The sequence below is a fragment of the Protobothrops mucrosquamatus genome, unplaced genomic scaffold (genome assembly GCF_001527695.2).
Source record: "Protobothrops mucrosquamatus isolate PMUCROS unplaced genomic scaffold, P.Mucros_1.0 scaffold859, whole genome shotgun sequence".
NCBI classification, from domain to species: domain Eukaryota; kingdom Metazoa; phylum Chordata; class Lepidosauria; order Squamata; family Viperidae; genus Protobothrops; species Protobothrops mucrosquamatus.
The window spans coordinates 360,136-377,990 of NW_015387114.1; the positions used below are offsets into that span (position 1 = coordinate 360,136).

The 17,855-nt window shown below is 38.2% G+C and overlaps 2 protein-coding genes and 1 pseudogene across 2 annotated transcripts; all 3 read left to right on the forward strand.

The window, feature by feature from the left end:
- The first annotated feature begins 4,218 nt into the window (after positions 1–4,218).
- On the forward strand, positions 4,219–5,169 carry LOC107290231 (olfactory receptor 10A4-like). Its single transcript, XM_015819095.1, has one exon. The coding sequence runs from the start codon at positions 4,219–4,221 to the stop codon at positions 5,167–5,169; it is 951 nt and encodes a 316-aa protein (XP_015674581.1).
- Positions 5,170–9,874: 4,705 nt separating this feature from the next.
- LOC107290232 (olfactory receptor 10A4-like) lies at positions 9,875–11,604 on the forward strand. The gene is made up of 2 exons (XM_015819097.2): positions 9,875–10,778; positions 11,519–11,604. The coding sequence occupies exons 1-2, from the start codon at positions 9,875–9,877 to the stop codon at positions 11,602–11,604; spliced, it is 990 nt and encodes a 329-aa protein (XP_015674583.2).
- Positions 11,605–14,370: 2,766 nt separating this feature from the next.
- Positions 14,371–14,860, forward strand: LOC107290233 (annotated as a pseudogene).
- Positions 14,861–17,855: the final 2,995 nt, after the last annotated feature.

Here is a 17,855-nt window from a genome sequence, read left to right on the forward strand (position 1 = left end):
GGAGACCCCCATACCATTTCAGACAAATGGCTGTCAAATCTCTTCATAAAAACCTGCAGTGATGGAGCATCCAATGCCTGAGCTGATAGTTAGTTACTCTGGAAAAGTGTAAAAGTATCTCTTTTGTAGAAAGGATAGTTGTGTAATTTGAAACCATATAGCTGTGCCAATGCTTTATTTTCTTTGAGAAGATGTATTTGGCTTTAGGAGCTTCTAACCTGAGTTGTAGAAAGATTTACAACTTTCACACGAAGGGAGGTAAAAGAGTATCAGACAGTACATATACAACTGAGAACTGAATTCAGAGATTGTGCCACCTAGGAACTGTAGTCTATTTTTGTTTTTGTTTTAAATATTCCTGATATATTAGTCTTATTACAATTACAACTAACTAACTAATTCTGTTCTTATTAAAAAAGTTCTGTAATCCATTTATGCATTGATATGATATCAGTGTTTTATTATCCTTATTGGAATATTTCTTATTCTCATTCTTCACCTACAAGCCTATTGAATACAGATGGTGTAGTTATAACTTGGATGGCCTAATAACTATGCAAGGAGGTTGCCAGTTACGTCTCCTCTTCTGCCACTGGATGCAGAAATCCAGATCATCCTCTGGATATTCCCCAAATGTCATTCCAGAACAGACCTCAGCCATAGTGGTATTGACTGACAAATTATATGAGAACTGTAAAACTTTTAACATAAAAATAGTCCCTTATATATTGCGGTATGTTCATTTCGGACAAGTGACTGTCTAGTCTCTTCTTAAAAATCTCCAGTGATGGAGCGCCCACGATTTCTGAAGGCAAACTGTTCCACTGGTTAATCGTCCTCATTGTTAGGAAGTTTCTCCTTAATTCCAGGTTGTTTCTCTTCTTGATTAGTTTCCATCCACTGTTTCTTGTCTTGCCTTCTGGTGCTTTGGAGAATAATTTGAGCCCCTCATCTTTGTGGCAGCCCCTCAAATACTGGAACACTGCTGGAAATAGATGGAAAAGAATATCTATATGGATCTAGGCTTATATGCCCCAGAAAGACCCAGTTCTCTTGAAGATGGTTTCTCCTAATTTCTTCATGTGGAAATATCTTGGATTTAAGTGGGAAATAGTTCAGTTGCTGGGATTCTCATAACCTCATCTCATTCATCTCAATAAATTTTGCTAAAAACAATCTGTGAGACTCATGGTTGGAAATCTGGAAAATGAAAATATTGGCTAGTGTTCTTTTATGCATGAAGCTTTGCCCAACAGGAGAGCAAGTGCTAGTAATCTCTGCTCCCCACCAGCATGCAATCTCCAGCACCAACAAGAAGTGAATTCCGATTTGCCATTCTCAGACAATTGAAAAACTTCATACCACCTTTCCAACACAATGAATGCCCAGAGGCGCATGAAGGAGACTATCTGCATCAGCAAAATGCCTCATGCTTGCTGTATGGACTATAGTTGTGTTGTTGTTTATTGGCATTTGTATTCTTTTATCATGAGTCTTAAACCTACTGAGGTTGTATGTATTTCTCAATAAAATACTTTCTTTACATGCCCCTCTGAAACGATTGTAGACGCTTTACCTCAGAATTCCTCTAATCGTATCCTTTTACTTATGTTTTGTGTTGTCCTTTCGAACAGGAAGTGGGGACTGTGGAAAATGAAAATATTGCCTATTGTTGTTTTATGCAAGGTTTAGGCCCAGGTGAACTAAATCAGGCCTCATGGACATAGTATTGAACCAAAGTCTGTGCTATGCTTAATTTTGCAGTTTGCAATTGTACTTTACTTAATATGATTTTGTTAAGCTTGCTAGTTTCAAATATATTTAGAACATAAAGTCTGGAGCAGTAAGAACTAGGGAACTGAAAGTAGCTGATGGATGTGGGTTCCAATGTACACAGGTATATGTGGAAAGTTATGTTCAGCAAAAGTCAGCAGAAGTCAGCAGACCATCTGACTACAGTCTTAGAACAGGAAAGGATATAAAGAGTTGGGTCTGGACCTGATTGATTTCCCATTGGCCTATAGCTGTCCTTCGGAATTTGCTATACCAGTGGACCTGATTGCAATGGGTTATTAATGTAAGTGATGTGTTATTATACTTGCTATGTTCCAAATTATTAGCAAAATAAACCTCTGAATCTTAAAGTAAGAATTATTGTTTCGTGTTGCTGTCTTATGTTCTTTTCATTGGGTTTTTTTCCATAACAGTAAAGAAGCAGTGTTCAAATATCTCAGGGGCTGCCACAAAGAAGAGGGGGTCAACCTATTCTCCAAATCACCTGAAGGCAGCACAAGAAGCAATGGATGGAACCTAATGAAGGAGAGAACCAACCACGAACTAAGGAGAAATTTCCTAACAACGAGAACAAGTAATCAGTGGAATGGCTTGTCTCCAGAAGTTGTGAGTGCTTCAACACTGGAAATTTTAAAGAAGAAGTTGGAGAACCTGAAATAGTATAGAGTTTCCTGCTTGAGTGGGGGGCTGGCCTAGAAGACCTCCAAGGTCCCTTCCCACTCTGTTATTCTGTTCTGTGAATTATGTTTGCAACATTGAGTTTCCCTTCCAGCTGGCATTGTTGAGAAGGGGAGGCCAGCTAGCTTTGGGAAATGAGGATACTGCCTTTCAGCTGAGGGGTTGGGGTCATAAATGATTTTAGCAGTGGGTCAGCAAAATCAAAACTGCTTTAGTTTAGCTTCCTCCTCTGGAATGGGAAGAGAACACATTAATAAAGCTGAGAGAAAAGTGCTGGACATAGTTATTACAGTAGGCAGGAAGGGATCATGGGTTCACATTGAAATGGTATTACATTAGTATTCTATGCTGCATCCAACATTGTGCACTATGGACATTCTGGATCAGCTTACGCTCCTATTCTTTTCAAGGCAGCCCTTTGTAGAGGTCATTGCAGTAGTCTAACCAGAAAGGGACTAATCAATAACTTCTTGGAGATAAGAATGGGTTAAACATCCTCTGAAGTACAAGAATCTCTTGCCATTGATTTTCCCAAAATGCTGGAAAGTTGTATTCCATTTGGTGAAACTTTAACATTTATATGCATGTTGTCAGTGTACAATCTAAAAAAGTAATCACTGCATGCCATAAATTATACAAACATAATACCCCCCTCTGTAGATATTTACCTAAAGAGTTTTGTATTGCTTTTAAGTGATTTTTCAGTAGGAATTAGGAGTTTAATTTGCAGATATTTTATTTTAGGAGCTTCTGGGGCATGCAAGTCAAGAATATATGCTGTAGATCTCCTTCATGCATGATGATTGGAGACATATAAGGATAAAAATTGGCAAACTTAATAATTTAATTATGAGGAACACACTCCGTTGTTTGAGAGTGAAATCATGTGAACATGAAACAAAATGGAGGAAATATGAATGGAATAAACTGCCATTATTATAGCTAAGGAGGAGGAGACATATTAAAAATGCTCTTAGCTCACAAAGATTTCATGTGATTATTGATCATCATGACAGATAGTGTGCTCAGGACAATATATATTATCCCATTGATTGGCATTGTCTTTTGGAATACCATAACTATAAGACAGAATCAACAGGAGAAATGGCCAGAGAGTTCTGGAAATGGAAACCAAAATAACCAGCATCTGAGGGCACTGGATTTCCAACTTCTTTTAAACAATGTTTCCCCATGATCCAGGTTGTCCTCTGGTATTCATTAACCAAATCCCTAGGATGAATCTCAGGCTTCTGCCAGGAGATCTTGTTAGAGAAAAATAGTCCTCTTGTCTCTCTAGAATTTCTGATCCTCTAGGATTTCAAGTGATTTTATAGACTCCTTCACAATATTTGATATTGGCTGATCCAAAATGTCTACATGTAAGAAATATCTTTTTCAAGAGAAAGGGATACATGAAGGCTCACTTACGACAAGCTGATGTTCAAGATCTTAACTTTTTAGTGCACTTCATTTTTTTTCACAAGAAGAAAGAAAGCCTTTCTTTCTAAAAAAATATCAGAAAACAATTCTAAAGTAAGGCCAATGGATTCCTTTGGTTCATGCTTGGTGGTTTGGTTCTTCCTGTTGTACAACTTCATGAAAGGTTTTATTGATCCAACATACTAATAGTATTATACTATTGTGTAGTCATGAAGATTTCAAAGATAGCAGGGCTAGTTCATTGTTAAAAATTGTTATGAAGAATTATTTAATTCTTCATTTTCTTGTTTTCCTAAGGTTTTGATCATGAAGAAAGAGAACTGGACCTGTTTGACTGAAATTGTCCTACTAGGCTTCTCAGATTTTCAGTCCATGCGAGATCTTCTCTTTTGCCTGGTTCTAATATTCTACCTCATGGCTTTGATGGGCAACAGCATGATTTTGATCCTCACCATTTTCAATCGTTCCCTTCACACCCCAATGTACTTCTTCCTCTGGAACTTGTCCTTTGTGGAAATTGGCTACACCTCCTCCATCAGCCCAAAGACGCTAGTGGACTTATTATCAGAGAACCAGAATATATCCTTTTGGAGCTGTGGCTGTCAAATGTGTTTTTCCCTTCTCTTTGGTGTCACTGAGTGTTGTCTTCTTTGTGTTATGGCATATGACCGCTACATTGCCATTTGCAAACCCTTGCAATACCCATATATCATGAACCTCAGGGAATGCGCTAATCTTGCTGCTGTATCATGGGCCATTGGAGTTTCTGTGGGTCTGGGGCAATCTATTTCAATCTTCACCCTTCCCTTCTGTGGGTCAAATAGAATCCGCCATTTCTTTTGTGATATTATGCCTGTTCTGAGACTGGCTTCCTCCAATACTTACAAAAATCAAGTGGCCATTGTCACACTAACAGTTCTATTTGTTCTGGTACCTCTTTTGCTCATCCTTTTTTCCTACATCCTCATCATTTCCACTATTCTCACAATGCCACTGGCCAAAACCAGACGCAAAGCATTTTCCACCTGTTCCTCGCATCTCACTGTGGTCTGCATTTTCTACGGAACCTGCATTGTTACCTACATGCGTCCCAACTCAGAATATTCCATGGATAGTAGCAGATTCCTTGCCCTGCTCTACACAGTGGTGACCCCAAGTTTAAATCCCATCATTTACAGCTTGAGGAATAAAGAAATAAAAGCTGCTTTCATGAAATCTGTAGCAAGGAAACAGATGTTCTTTATAGGATCATACTAGTATATCCATAGACTTGATGCCTTTAACACATTGTGGTGGTCATGCACAATGGAGTCCAGGGAACACCAGTGGCAGATTGCACCCTTTACAGCAGAATGACCCAGATATATTTATTTAAAACAAGGAGAGCCCTGCAAGGTAACCTAAATTTATCATTGTGGTAGAATTCAAATAAATGTTGATTGCCCATTTATTTAAAAGGAAAATTGCCAGAAAGTCTAAAGAAAAAAAAAAAGGGGGGGGGAGATAAAAATCCTTTCAAGATATCAATAGCAATCAGGGTGTGACTATGAAACAATGGGGAAGACTACCAAGACAAGTTTGATTTTTTTGAAAAAAATAAGGCTATGTTCCATGAAAACAATTTCTATATAGTGAGTTACAATATTTTGTTTTTTCAGAACTCTTTTCATTTTGTGCTATCTTGTCCTTCTCCAAGTTTACTATCATTCTTTGGCTTTGCAAAAATTTATGCCTGAGCTGACAATTACTCTGGAAAAGTGTTTTTGTAGATGAGATGATTGCATAATTTGAAATTACACAGTTGTGCCAGTGCTTTATTTTTGCTTGGAAGATATATTTGGCTGAGCAGCTTCTAACCTATGCTGCAGAAATACTAGCATGGGAAACTTACTACTTTCATGGAAAGGGAGATATAGGGATATCAGACAGTATTATTTATTCAAGTACTATGAGGAACCAGATTGTTGGGGGCAATATGCTGACTCTGTAAACTGCTTAGAGAGGGCTGTAAATCAGTGTGAAGCCGTATATAAGTGTAAGTGCTATTGCTATTGCAACATAAACAACTGAGCACTGAATTCACAAATGTACCACATAGAAACTTTAAACTTTGATTTTTTGGTAAATATCTCCTGAGATATCAGTCTTATTAGAATTGCAACAATAATAAACTATGTTCTTTCTTATTATCCATTTATGCATTGTTACAAAATTAGTGTTTTATTATCCTGTACTGAAATATTTCTTTTTCTCATTCTTCATTGACAAGCCTATTGAATCCCTGATTTAACATCTTCAGTTAGAGTTAGTTACAACTCAAGTGACCTAACAACTACAATATGCAAGGAGGTAGCTAGTTAGGTGTCCCCTTCTATCACTGGATGCAGAAATCCAGACCTTCCTCTGGATATTCTCCAAATGTCATTCCAGAACAGAACTGCAGCCATAGTAGCATTTCAGTAAAAGGGTTAACAATGTACATGACAACAGTAAAACTTTTAACATAAAAATAATCCTTTATTAAAATCTAATATTGAGGCATGTTCATTCCAGAGAAGTAGTCCTTATTGTGTCTCTGAATACAAGCTGTTTCTGTTTCCATTACATTAAATATTGTCTAATGGTAATGGGAAGCAGTAGTGCCAGATTTTTGTTTTTTGTTTTAAGAATTTTGGGGTCATTTGGAGGGAGAACAGATAATTCCTGAAAGTTTGTCATGGCGGAAAGAGATGGAAAAGAATATTCAGCCCCTGGTCATTGAAAAGAAACAATGGTCCCCATTTGAGGAGAATGGGATGATAGAAGACTTTTTCCTAAATCAGCTTCCCTGAAGATCTTCATCTTCCTGATATGATAGAAGAAACCATATTCAAGAGGTCCCAATGGTGTTTTTTCAAGAGGCAATTGGACTTCCTTTGTTCTCCCTTGAAGATGTTTCACTTCTCATCCAAGAAGCTTCTTCAGTTCTTCAGTCAGAATTGAAGAAGCTTCTTGAATGAGAGATGAAATGTCTTTGAGGAAAAACAAAGAAAGCCCAGTTGCCTCTTGAAAAAGCATCTTTGGGACAACCATGATTTGGATGATTAAGAATCTCTATAGATATCTTTAAGAGGATCGGGCCTTTCTGGGCATATGAGCCTAGATCCATGTAGATCTCCTTCATAGTGATTTTAGGAGTCTGAAACAGGCCATCTCAATAGTGTCTTTCCCTCTGGAAGACCTTGTCTCAACTAGTTAGTATGGTCCCCTCCTTTTAATGTTCAGAAGTGCCACTAGATCAGTGTTTCTCAACCTTGACAATTTTAAGGCATGTGGACTTCAACTCCCAGAATTCCACAGCCAGCATTGCTGGCTGTGGAATTCTGGGAGTTGAAGTCCACATGCCTTAAAATTGTCAAGGTTGAGAAACACTGCACTAGATGTTTCTTTTCACTAAGTCTTCCAAGGCAGAGAGTATCAGGTAAGTGAAGAATGCTGGGCATTGGAGTCTCATTTTGAACTTAGTGGAAGGTTTGGATGTTTGTTGATGAAATTTAGCTGTTACTCTTTCCATATAGCCCAGGTCATAAATAGACTCCACCAGGTTGGCTGGAACTCTACCATATTGATCCAGACTACAATAACAGAATCTTGAAAGCTTGACTCAGCCTCTTATACCTGAGTGAATGAGGGTGAAGCCAATCAGAGCTTCTTTCTCAGGATTTCCATGTTCCCTGGGATTAAAGCATCCTTTCGATTCGGTAACCATGTCTACATCCTTTCTCTGAGGTCATGCCTCTGTCTCTCTATAATAATTTTTTGAGATATATTTTATTATGTCATCTGCTGAGAATCTTGGCTAGGTGGAGCAACCAGTAAATTTCTATATCAATAAAAACATTAATAAATGCTACTTCCAGGTGGATCTCCTGTGGACCATCCAATTCCTACAAATATGTGATGCTTTCATAGGAACACAACCATGCACTCTTAAAATTATAAAATCCAGGATGGATTTGCTTGTAATTTCGATTTCTTCATCAGTCCAGTCATACAAAATTCTAGGCGAATCACTAGTTAATCCAACAATGTGAATGTTTAATTATGAACAAACTATATCAGTGGTGGCGAACCTATGGCACGCGTGCCAGAGGCGGCACACAGAGCCCTCTCTCCCCCCACAGCCCCCTCCTCACCAGCAGCCCCCCTGGAGGAGAGTCACCCCCGGGCACGACCCACATGGAGCAATGCATCCAAAGACATGGTAGTTGGGCAGCAGGGATAAGACTTTGCCCTCATGCCCCATCACATGCAGATGCTGCTGCAGGGCGCAGGCAGAGGGCGTGGCCGCCATGGCGCTGCAGGGCTGCCTGGACGATCTGCAGTGGGCTGTGGAGGTGGTAGGTGGCCCTACAGGTGGGCGGGGCAGGGGCAGAGCGGGCGGAGCAGGGGCAGGCAGGGCGGGTTTTAGACACTTGGTATCTAAAAGGTTCGCCATCCCTGAACTATATTATTTGAATTTCAAATTGTGTGAGCATCAGGTGGAATTGGAGAAGTGGGAAAGGAACTGAAATGAAATTGAATTTCTTCAGCTCAGGAAAAAGGAGAGATATTAAAATTATCTCAAAGTCATGGAAATTGTAAATGAAAATATCTAGTATGTGTGGTCACTGGGTTTCCTAATTCTGCTGTAGGGAATGTATTTCCCTGGGTAGAGAGTGTCTACTGGTATTAATTTACCAGATTCCCATAATGAATTCTTGGGCTTCTTTCATGAGACCTTGTTAGAGAAAAAGTCCTCAGTCTCTCTGGAATTTTGGAACTTCTAGCAGTCTAGAGGCTTCTTCAGTCCTGTTAATGCCAGCTCCTATAAACAGCCCACATTATAAATTTTTCCCTGAAGAAGGAATGCATAAAGACTCATTTTCAAGTTGTTGAATTACCAATGAATATTACAGCATGTGCAATGTTCCTTGGGAAGAAACACCCCATCTCTATAAAAATAATCAGAAAACTATTCATAAAGTAAGATTGATACTTCATAAATAAACAAGGTCAGGTTTGGTGGAATGGTTCCTGTTGGTATGCAATTTCATGAAATAAGTTTTATTTTTGAATGATAGTCTGAGAAATATTAAGAGAATTTTATCATCAGCAATGTAGTTACAAAAAGTTCTTAATTCAAATCAGTAAAAATTGAGCTCATTCTTACAATGGCCAGAATCTCTGAACTAAGAAAGAATTAAATAAGCCAAGTTGTGTCATACTGAAATCAGATCTGTGCCTTAAACTCAAGAGGGTCATATTTAAATTCTGAGCACTGAAAATTCTGACAAATCAGTTCTAAAAAAAGAGAGAATTATTGTGTGATTTATTAAAATGGTATAATTGCAAAAAAAAAAAAATGTAGGACACTAAATTAAATGAGCAGTCTCCAGTTTTCAAGAACTTGATCCAATTAACTAATTTTGATAAATGTGAAGGATGCAGATAATAAATATGTAGTGTGAAAAGGCTATTAATTGTTACTGATCTGTTAAGTACCATCAAGTCAGTGTTAACGCTACATTGTCTGTGTGATGATCTGTCCCTTACTTGATCCTTTCACAAAGATGCACCTATTACTACTTTAACTTAGTCCATTTAATTGGCTGATTGTCTTCCTCTCTTCTTTTTTCTCTCATCTTTTCTAGCAATAGAGCTTTTTCCAGAAACCTTGATCTTTGCATAATATGTCCAAAGTAAAATAACTTGAGTCTGATGATTTGTGCTTTTGGTGAGAACTCTGAATTGACTTGTTTAATATTCACTTATTTATTTATTTTGGGTGTCCAGGATATTATCAGGTGTGTTCTTTAAAACCAGTGTTCAGATACTTCAATTACTCTAATTCCTATTCCTCAAAGTTGAAAATATTAAGAAACAAATGTAATTTTTACTTCACATTCATTTTGTGTTCTCAGGCTTCAATCTGGATGATACTATGAAGAAAGACAACCACTCCTGTTTGACCGATATTGTTCTGTTGGGCTTCTCAGATTTCCAGACAATACAAGAACTTTTATTTTGCCTGGTTCTAACATTTTACTTCATAGCCTTGATGGGCAACAGCCTGGTTTTGATCCTCACTATTACCAGTTCTACGCTTCACACCCCAATGTACTTCTTCCTCTGGAACTTGTCCTTTGTGGAAATCGGCTACACCTCCTCCATCAGCCCAAAGATGCTAGTGAATATATTATCAGACAACCAAAACATATCATTTTGGGGCTGTGGAATTCAATTGTGCTTCTTCCTTCTCTTTGGTACCACTGAGTGTTGTCTTCTTTGTGTCATGGCATATGACCGCTACGTTGCCATTTGCAAACCCTTGCAATACCCATATATCATGAACCTCAGGGAATGCACTAAACTTGCTGCTGTTTCATGGACGATTGGTGTTTCTGTGGGTCTGGGGCAATCTATTTCAATCTTCACCCTTCCCTTCTGTGGGTCAAATAGAATCAGCCATTTCTTTTGTGACCTCATGCCTGTTCTGAGACTGGCTTCCACTAATACTTACAAAAATGAGTTGGCCATTGTCACAGTAACAGTTCTAGTTATTCTGGCACCTCTTTTGCTCATCCTTTTTTCCTACATTCTCATCATTTCCACAATTTTCACAATGCCACTGGCCAAGAACAGGCGCAAAGCATTTTCCACCTGTTCCTCACATCTCACTGTGGTCTGCATTTTCTTTGGGACTGGCATTTTTACCTACATTCGTCCCAACTCAGAATATTCCATGGACAGTAACAGATTCCTTGCCCTGCTCTACACAGTAGTGACCCCAAGTTTAAATCCCATCATTTACAGCTTGAGGAATAAAGAGATAAAAACTGCTCTCATGAAATCTATAGGAAGGAAACAGATGCTCTTTACTGAATAAATGTATTATATCCACAGATTTGTTCTCTTCAACATACCTATGCTATGAACCTACCTATGAGGTATAATGGATATATTAGTGGCAGGTTTTACCCTTTACAGCAGAATGATCCAGACAGATTTGTTTAAAACAAGGAGAGAGCCCTGAAAGTTAATCTTAGTTCTTTGTTCTGATAGAATTCAGATAAAGGTTAGCTGTCCATTTATTGAAAAGGAAAGCTGCTACCCTGCTCAGAAAGTCTAAAGAAAAGGGTGGAAAAAGGAAGGAGATAAAAGATGCTTTCAAGAAGTCAGTACAATCAGGGTGTGAGAATGAAACAATGGGGAGTCAGTTGGGAATTTGAAAAACAAGAAGGTAATATTCTATGAACGCAATTTCTGCATAGGGAGTCACAATCTTTTGCTTTCCCAGACCTCTGCACACCTTGTGCTATCTTCTCCTCCTCCAAGTTTACCAACATTCCTTGGTCTTTGCAAAGTTTTATACCAGAATAACAGTTTGAAGGGACTTTGAAGGTCTTCTAGTCCAATTCCCAGCTCAAGCAGAAGACCTCATACCATTTCAAAAAAGTGGTTGTCCAATCTCTTCTTAAAAACCTCCAGTGGTGGAGCACCCAGTGCCTGAGCTGATAGAAAGTTACTCTGGAGAAGTGTAAAAGTATCCTTTATTAGAAAGGATAGTTGTGTTATTTGAAACCATAAAATTGTGCCAGTGCTTTTTTTTCCTGGGAAGATGTATTTGGCTTAATAGCTTCTAAATTGAGGTGTAGAAACAGGGGAACATAAGATTTACTACTTTCATGGAAAGGGAAATAAAGGAATATCAGACAGTGTTATTTATTCAAATATATGTACAACTGAGCACTGAATTCAGAGATGGTACCACATAGGAACTTTAGACTAATTTTGATTTTTTAAAAAAAATATTCCTGCATATATCTGTCTTATTAGAATTGCAACAACAATAAATTAACTCTGTTCTTTCTTATTAAAAAATCCTTGTATCCATTTATCATTTATATGAGATCAATGTTTTATTATCCAGTATTGAAATATTTTTATTCTCATTCTTCACTGACAAGCCTATTGAATCCCTGATTTAACATCTGCGGATGGAGTAGTTATAACTTGAATGACATAACAACTATGCAAGGAAGTAGCTATTTAGATCTCCCCTTCTGCCGCTGGATGCAGAAATCCAGAATTTCCTTTGGATATTCTCCAAATATTATTCCAGTTTCAACAAGAGGGTTGACAAAGTATATGAGAAAGGTAAAAACTAACATAAAAGCAGTCCCTTATCAAAATGTGGGCTGGGAATCTGGATGGAGCAATTGGTAAATTTCAGCATCAATAAAATAATTAATAAATCATACTCTCATCTAGATTCCGTGTGAACTATCCAATTTCTAGTAAGTTGATAAAACTACTATTATAGGAATAGCAATATGCACTTTTAAAACTATAAAAGCCAGGACTGTTTTGTTTCTAATTTCAATTTTTACATCTGCCCAATCATATGAGATACTAGGTGAATCACCAAAGTTGACCCAACAATGTAGATATTTAATTATGAACAAATTATACTTTTTGAGATCCACATCGTGTGAGCATCAGGTGTCATGGAAGAAATGGGAAAAGAATTGAAATAAAATTGAACTTTCTGGAGCTCAAGGAAGAGGAGAGATATTAAAACCAGCCCAAAGATTTTCCGTGCAGTTGTTGATTCCATGGCAAGTGTTTAGGCACAATATCTATAATGCCATTGTAGTCATCTTTTGAACTAAATTCCCTATATGAGTGAGTTAGCTTGGCAAATGGTTAGGGAGTCATGGAAATTGTAAATGAAAATATCCAGTATCTGGAGCCACTGGGTTTCCCAACTCAGCTGTAGGGAATGCTTCCCCCTAGATCCAGGTTGTCTTCTGGTATTAATTTACCTGATTCCCAGAATGAATCCTTGGACCTTTTCTGAGACTTTGTTAGAGAAAATGTCGTCTAGTCTCTCTGGAATTTTGGAACCTCTAGGAGTCCAGGGACTTCTCCAGACTTGTTAATTCAGCTCCTCTAAACAGCCTCCAGTATATCATTTTTTTTCCTGAGGAAGGAATGTATACAGACTCATCTAAGGCAGGAGAATTTTCAAGACCTTGAATTACCAATGAATATTACAGCAAGAAGAAATATCCCAGCTCTATAAAAACCACTCGAAAAACATTCACAAAGTAAGATTGATATCTCATAATTTACCAAGGTCAGATTTAGTGGGATGGTTCCTGCAGATATGCAACTTCATGAAAATGAGTTTTACTTTTTGAGTGGTAGTCTGAGGAATACTAGGGGAATTTTATTGTCAGCAATATAGTTATAACAAGTTTTTAATTCAAGGAAATACAATAAAAATTGAGTTCATGCTTATAATGGCCAGAATCTCTGAAATAATAAAGAATTAAATAAACAAAGATGTGTCATCTTGAAATCAAGTCTGTGCCTTAAACTCAAGAGGCCCATATTTAAATTCTGAACACAGAAAATTCTGACAAATCAGTTTAAAAAAAATGTGAGAATGATTGTGTGTTTCATTAAAATGGTATAATTGCAAAAAAATATGTAGGACATTAAATTTAAATTTTCCAATTTTCAAGAACTTGATCCAATTTACTAATTTTGAGTAAATGTGATGGATGTAGGATATATGTATTATGAAAAGGCTATTAATTGTTAATAGCTGCTAAAATCAATTGATCAAATAGGTGCCATCAAGTCAGTGTTGACTCTAAATTGTCTGCATGATGATCTGTCTCTAATCTGGTACTTCAGGTTTTCTAAGGATGCATCTATTGCCACTGCAACTTAGTCTGTATAACTTGCCGATTGTTTTCCTCTTCTCTTTCCTTCCACCTTTCCCAGCAAAGTTTTTCCAGAAACCTAGCTTTTTGCATAATATATCCAAAGTAAAATAATTTGAGTCTGATGATTTGTGTCTTAAGTGATAACTCTGGCTTGACTTGTTTATTAGGTCCACTTGTTTATTTTCTTGGCAGTCCATGATAACCTCAGGCATATTCTCCAAAAACCAATGTTCAGAGACTTTAATACTCTTTCCATTCTTATTCTTCAAAGCTGAAATTGCTAAGAGATGAATGTAGTTTTTAATGTTACATTTTTCTTGTTTTCTTAGACCTCAACCTGGACAATACTATGAAGAAAGACAACCGGTCCTGTTTGACTGAGATGATCCTAATAGGTTTCTCAGATTTCCAGACAATACAAGAGCTTTTATTTTGCCTGGTTCTAATATTCTATTTCATAGCCTTGATGGGCAACAGTCTTGTTTTGATCCTCACCATTGTCAGTCCCACCCTTCACACCCCAATGTATTTCTTCCTCTGGAACTTGTCCTTTTTGGAAATTGGCTACACCTCTTCCATCAGCCCAAAGATGCTAGTGAACTTATTATCTGAGAATCAGACTATATCCTTTTGGGGCTGTGGATGTCAAATGTGCTTCTTTGTTCTTTTCAGTGTCACTGAATGTTGTCTTCTTTGTGTCATGGCCTATGATCGCTACGTTGCCATCTGCAAACCTTTGCAATACCCATATATCGTGAACTACAGAGAATGTGTTAAATTTGTTGCTGCATCATGGGCCTTTGGGATTTTGATGGGTTTGGGGCAATCTGTTTCAATATTCACCCTTCCTTTCTGTGGGTTGAACAGAATCAGCCATTTCTTCTGTGATATTATGCCTGTTTTAAGACTGACTTCCACCAATACCTACAAAAATGAAGTGGCCAATGCCATACTAACCATGGTGTTTGCCCTGGTACCCCTTCTGCTTATCCTTTTTTCCTACATTCTCATCATCTCTACTATTCTCATGATTCCAGTGGCCAAGAATAGACAGAAAGCATTTTCCACTTGTTCCTCACATCTCACTGTTGTTCTCCTGTACTATGGAACAATCACTGCTGCCTACATTCATCCCAACTCAGCAAATCATCAGGACAATAACAGGTTTCTTGCCCTACTCTACACAGTAGTGACCCCCAGCTTGAATCCCATCATTTATAGCTTGAGGAACAAAGAATTAAAAACTGCTTTCAAGAAATTAGTAGCAAAGTTATGGGGCTTCCTTAGGTAAAAATTCAGTTATATCAGTCGGTTTCATCTCTTCATATGGTGGCTGTTCTTGTGCACATATTTATGGGTAGAAGCAACTCTAGAAAATGACAGTAGTCAATGTCAACTTTAGAAGAACACAGCTAGATTTATTCAAAAAAGGGGAGAGCCATGACAGGAAACCTAACTTTATTATTTTGATTGGCAAGTTCCTTACAAGGAAGGCTGTCACTCTCATAGCAAGGTCAGGTTCAGATGAGGAGACTGACAATTAGCATCCAGTTCCTGAGCAGCTGCAGACAGAGGAGATGGGGCCATCCAGTAACCAGCAGGCACAGCTGCTGCTAGTCTTTGAAAATGAGGATTCATCACTTCCCAAAGTAAGGACTCACAGAGCAGAGCAAAAGCATTTTTAAGGCTTCATGCAAGAAAGGAACCTTCCCCTTCCAAAGGAGCAACGTTGGGGTTGCTTCCATTTAAGAACAGCAAGGTCCAATCTCTCTGTTGGCAACAACTGTTTGTTTACCCAGACCCTGTACTGTATGCCTTGTCTCCCAACTTGAAACCTCAGGACTTTGACTCTAGACCAGGATTGGCTGATGAACCTTCTGAATTTGGATCCTTGGACTTTGTTTGACCAGTCTTGTGCCTCCTATTTTGGATTAGAACCCACCTAAGTTAAACTTAGTTGACTTTTGGTGACTTGTCTCTCTGATGTGAGCATGCATGTTGTTGAACTCATGTTTTCTTTGCCACTTGCATATTTACTTCACAAAGTTAACATCCCTGGTCTTAAGACTAGGGCACATCCTCACCAATAACCCAGATAAGCAGGAATTAACACCAGACAAACAATCAAGTAGAAAACAATGCCCTGATCAAGGAACTATTATGGAGAAAAGCATATCTCCTCCAACACTGGCAGGGGAAGCTACTGTGTATAAATAGGGAATAAACCTCCCATTCACTAGCTTTTATGATATTATCTAGTTGGGTAATAATACATCTGCAAGCAATACTCAAAGCCAGAGAGCACCAAGGAGCTATCTACATTCTCTTCTATTGAAACTGGTGAACAGTTAGGCCCTTTTCACTTTCTTGTTCCAAAGGATATAGATCAAATGGTTAAACATGGGAATAATAATTCCACACAACATGCTCATCAGCTTGTTATTTACTGGATGATAGCTGGTATAAGGCATCATGCATTCCTAAATGATCTAGGAAATCAAGGTAATTAGAAAAACTGCCACATTAAGTATACCTATTTTTACAAAATAAAACACCCCCCTCCCATGGGACTCTACCAACATACTTCCCTAAGGAGTGAGGGAAAACCCAGGAATTTAGGAAGGCCAATGGTGTCATTGACCATCAAAGTGAGGCTGTTCCATAGGGCACACTCACTGCGCAGAAGATATGCCTCCTCAATCCCACAAAGTATCATTGCTACACAGAAGGGACTCATAGTATGCCTGTCCTGCTGGATCTGGTGGGACCAGCACAAACTACTGTGCTGTAAGTAACCTATCTCTGTGTCATGCAGGGATTAAAAGGTGATAATCAGCATTTGAACTGAACCTGAAGCCTTCTGAGCCAGACCGGTTCATATAGTAATGGTTTTATGTGGATATCTCTTAATGTACCAGAAAATTGCACAAAGTGCATATTCTGAACTGATTGCAGCTTCTGAAGGTTGTCTGAAGGGCAGCCACATGTAGAACCCATTACAGCAGTCCAGGAGACTTTAAACTTGGCCCTTTTATGACTTGTGGACTTCAAATCCCAGAATTCCTCAGCCAGGCATGCTGGCTGAGGAATTCTGGGAGTTGAAGTCCTCAAGTCATAAAAGGGCCAAGTTTGAATACCCCTGCAGTAGTCCATTCAAGAAGTGACTAAGGCATGAATACTAATGAGCAATGGCTCCTAATTCAGCAATGGCCAGAAGTGGTACACAAGATGGATTTATACACAAGTTGTCCTGGCCATGGCTGCTACTTGCCATCTCTTCTTTAGGCAGAGTCCCTGAATCCTATAGGTCACAGTCATGTCAGCTCTCTGAAAATACTCATCTTGTAGGACTAACTGATTTTAAAAGCAAACAGCAGGGTGTCAACATACAGCAAAGGATCTTGATCAATAAGTTTCTTTGAGATAAGATTGAATTAAGTCTCTTCTGCAATGCTCTCTTCTGCAGCATTCTATATCCAAAGAATGCTGAAAAATCTCCATTGTTTTTAATTTGGTCAACAGTCATCATTTATTTGAACATTATTGTAAACAATAAAAATAAGTAACCACCGTGTGCCACACATTATTTATGCATGCTTGGTTAGTCAGATCTTTCCCCTATAGTCTTTTGTCTAAAAGTCATTTTTAAAATGATTTCTTTGGTTAGGAAATGGGAGTTTTATTTGCAGAGCTTTATTACTGTTTACTGCCATTGTTCTTTGAAGGAAGGGTGGAATGGATAATCTCTGAAATTCTGCTGTAGTGGGTAGATGGGAAAGAATATTCATCCCTTGATTATTGCAAAGAAGCAGTGGGCCCCACTTGCAATGAATGGGATCCCAGAAGACGTTTTTTAATCAGCTTTCCTGAATATATCGTCCTCAAGATGTGTTAGAAAAAAACATCTTCAAGTGAATTCTCCCTATTGGTGCACACAAGTCAAGAAGCTACGCCAGAGGTCTTCTTCATCACAATGGCATAGGAGTACAAACACAGTCCATTTCATTAGCATCCCTTTCCCTCTGGAAGACTTTGTGTAACCCAGTCAGAATGACTATCTCCTTGTTAGCATCCAGAAAGATCCTAAAAAGTGACTTTTGCATAATGCTTTCAGAGCAAAGAATATCAAGGGACTGAAGCTGCTGTTTATTGATGTCTCATTTTGTGCTTGCAGGATCTTTTTTA

Excerpts from the sequence above, each read along its gene's own strand:
- LOC107290232 (XM_015819097.2), top strand. The coding sequence starts at position 9,875 with ATGAAGAAAGACAACCACTCCTGTTTGACCGATATTGTTCTGTTGGGC. Across the intron at positions 10,779-11,518 it reads AGAGATAAAAACTGCTCTCA|AAAATTGTGCCAGTGCTTTT; the intron begins TGAAATCTATAG and ends ATTTGAAACCAT.
- LOC107290231 (XM_015819095.1), top strand. The coding sequence starts at position 4,219 with ATGAAGAAAGAGAACTGGACCTGTTTGACTGAAATTGTCCTACTAGGC.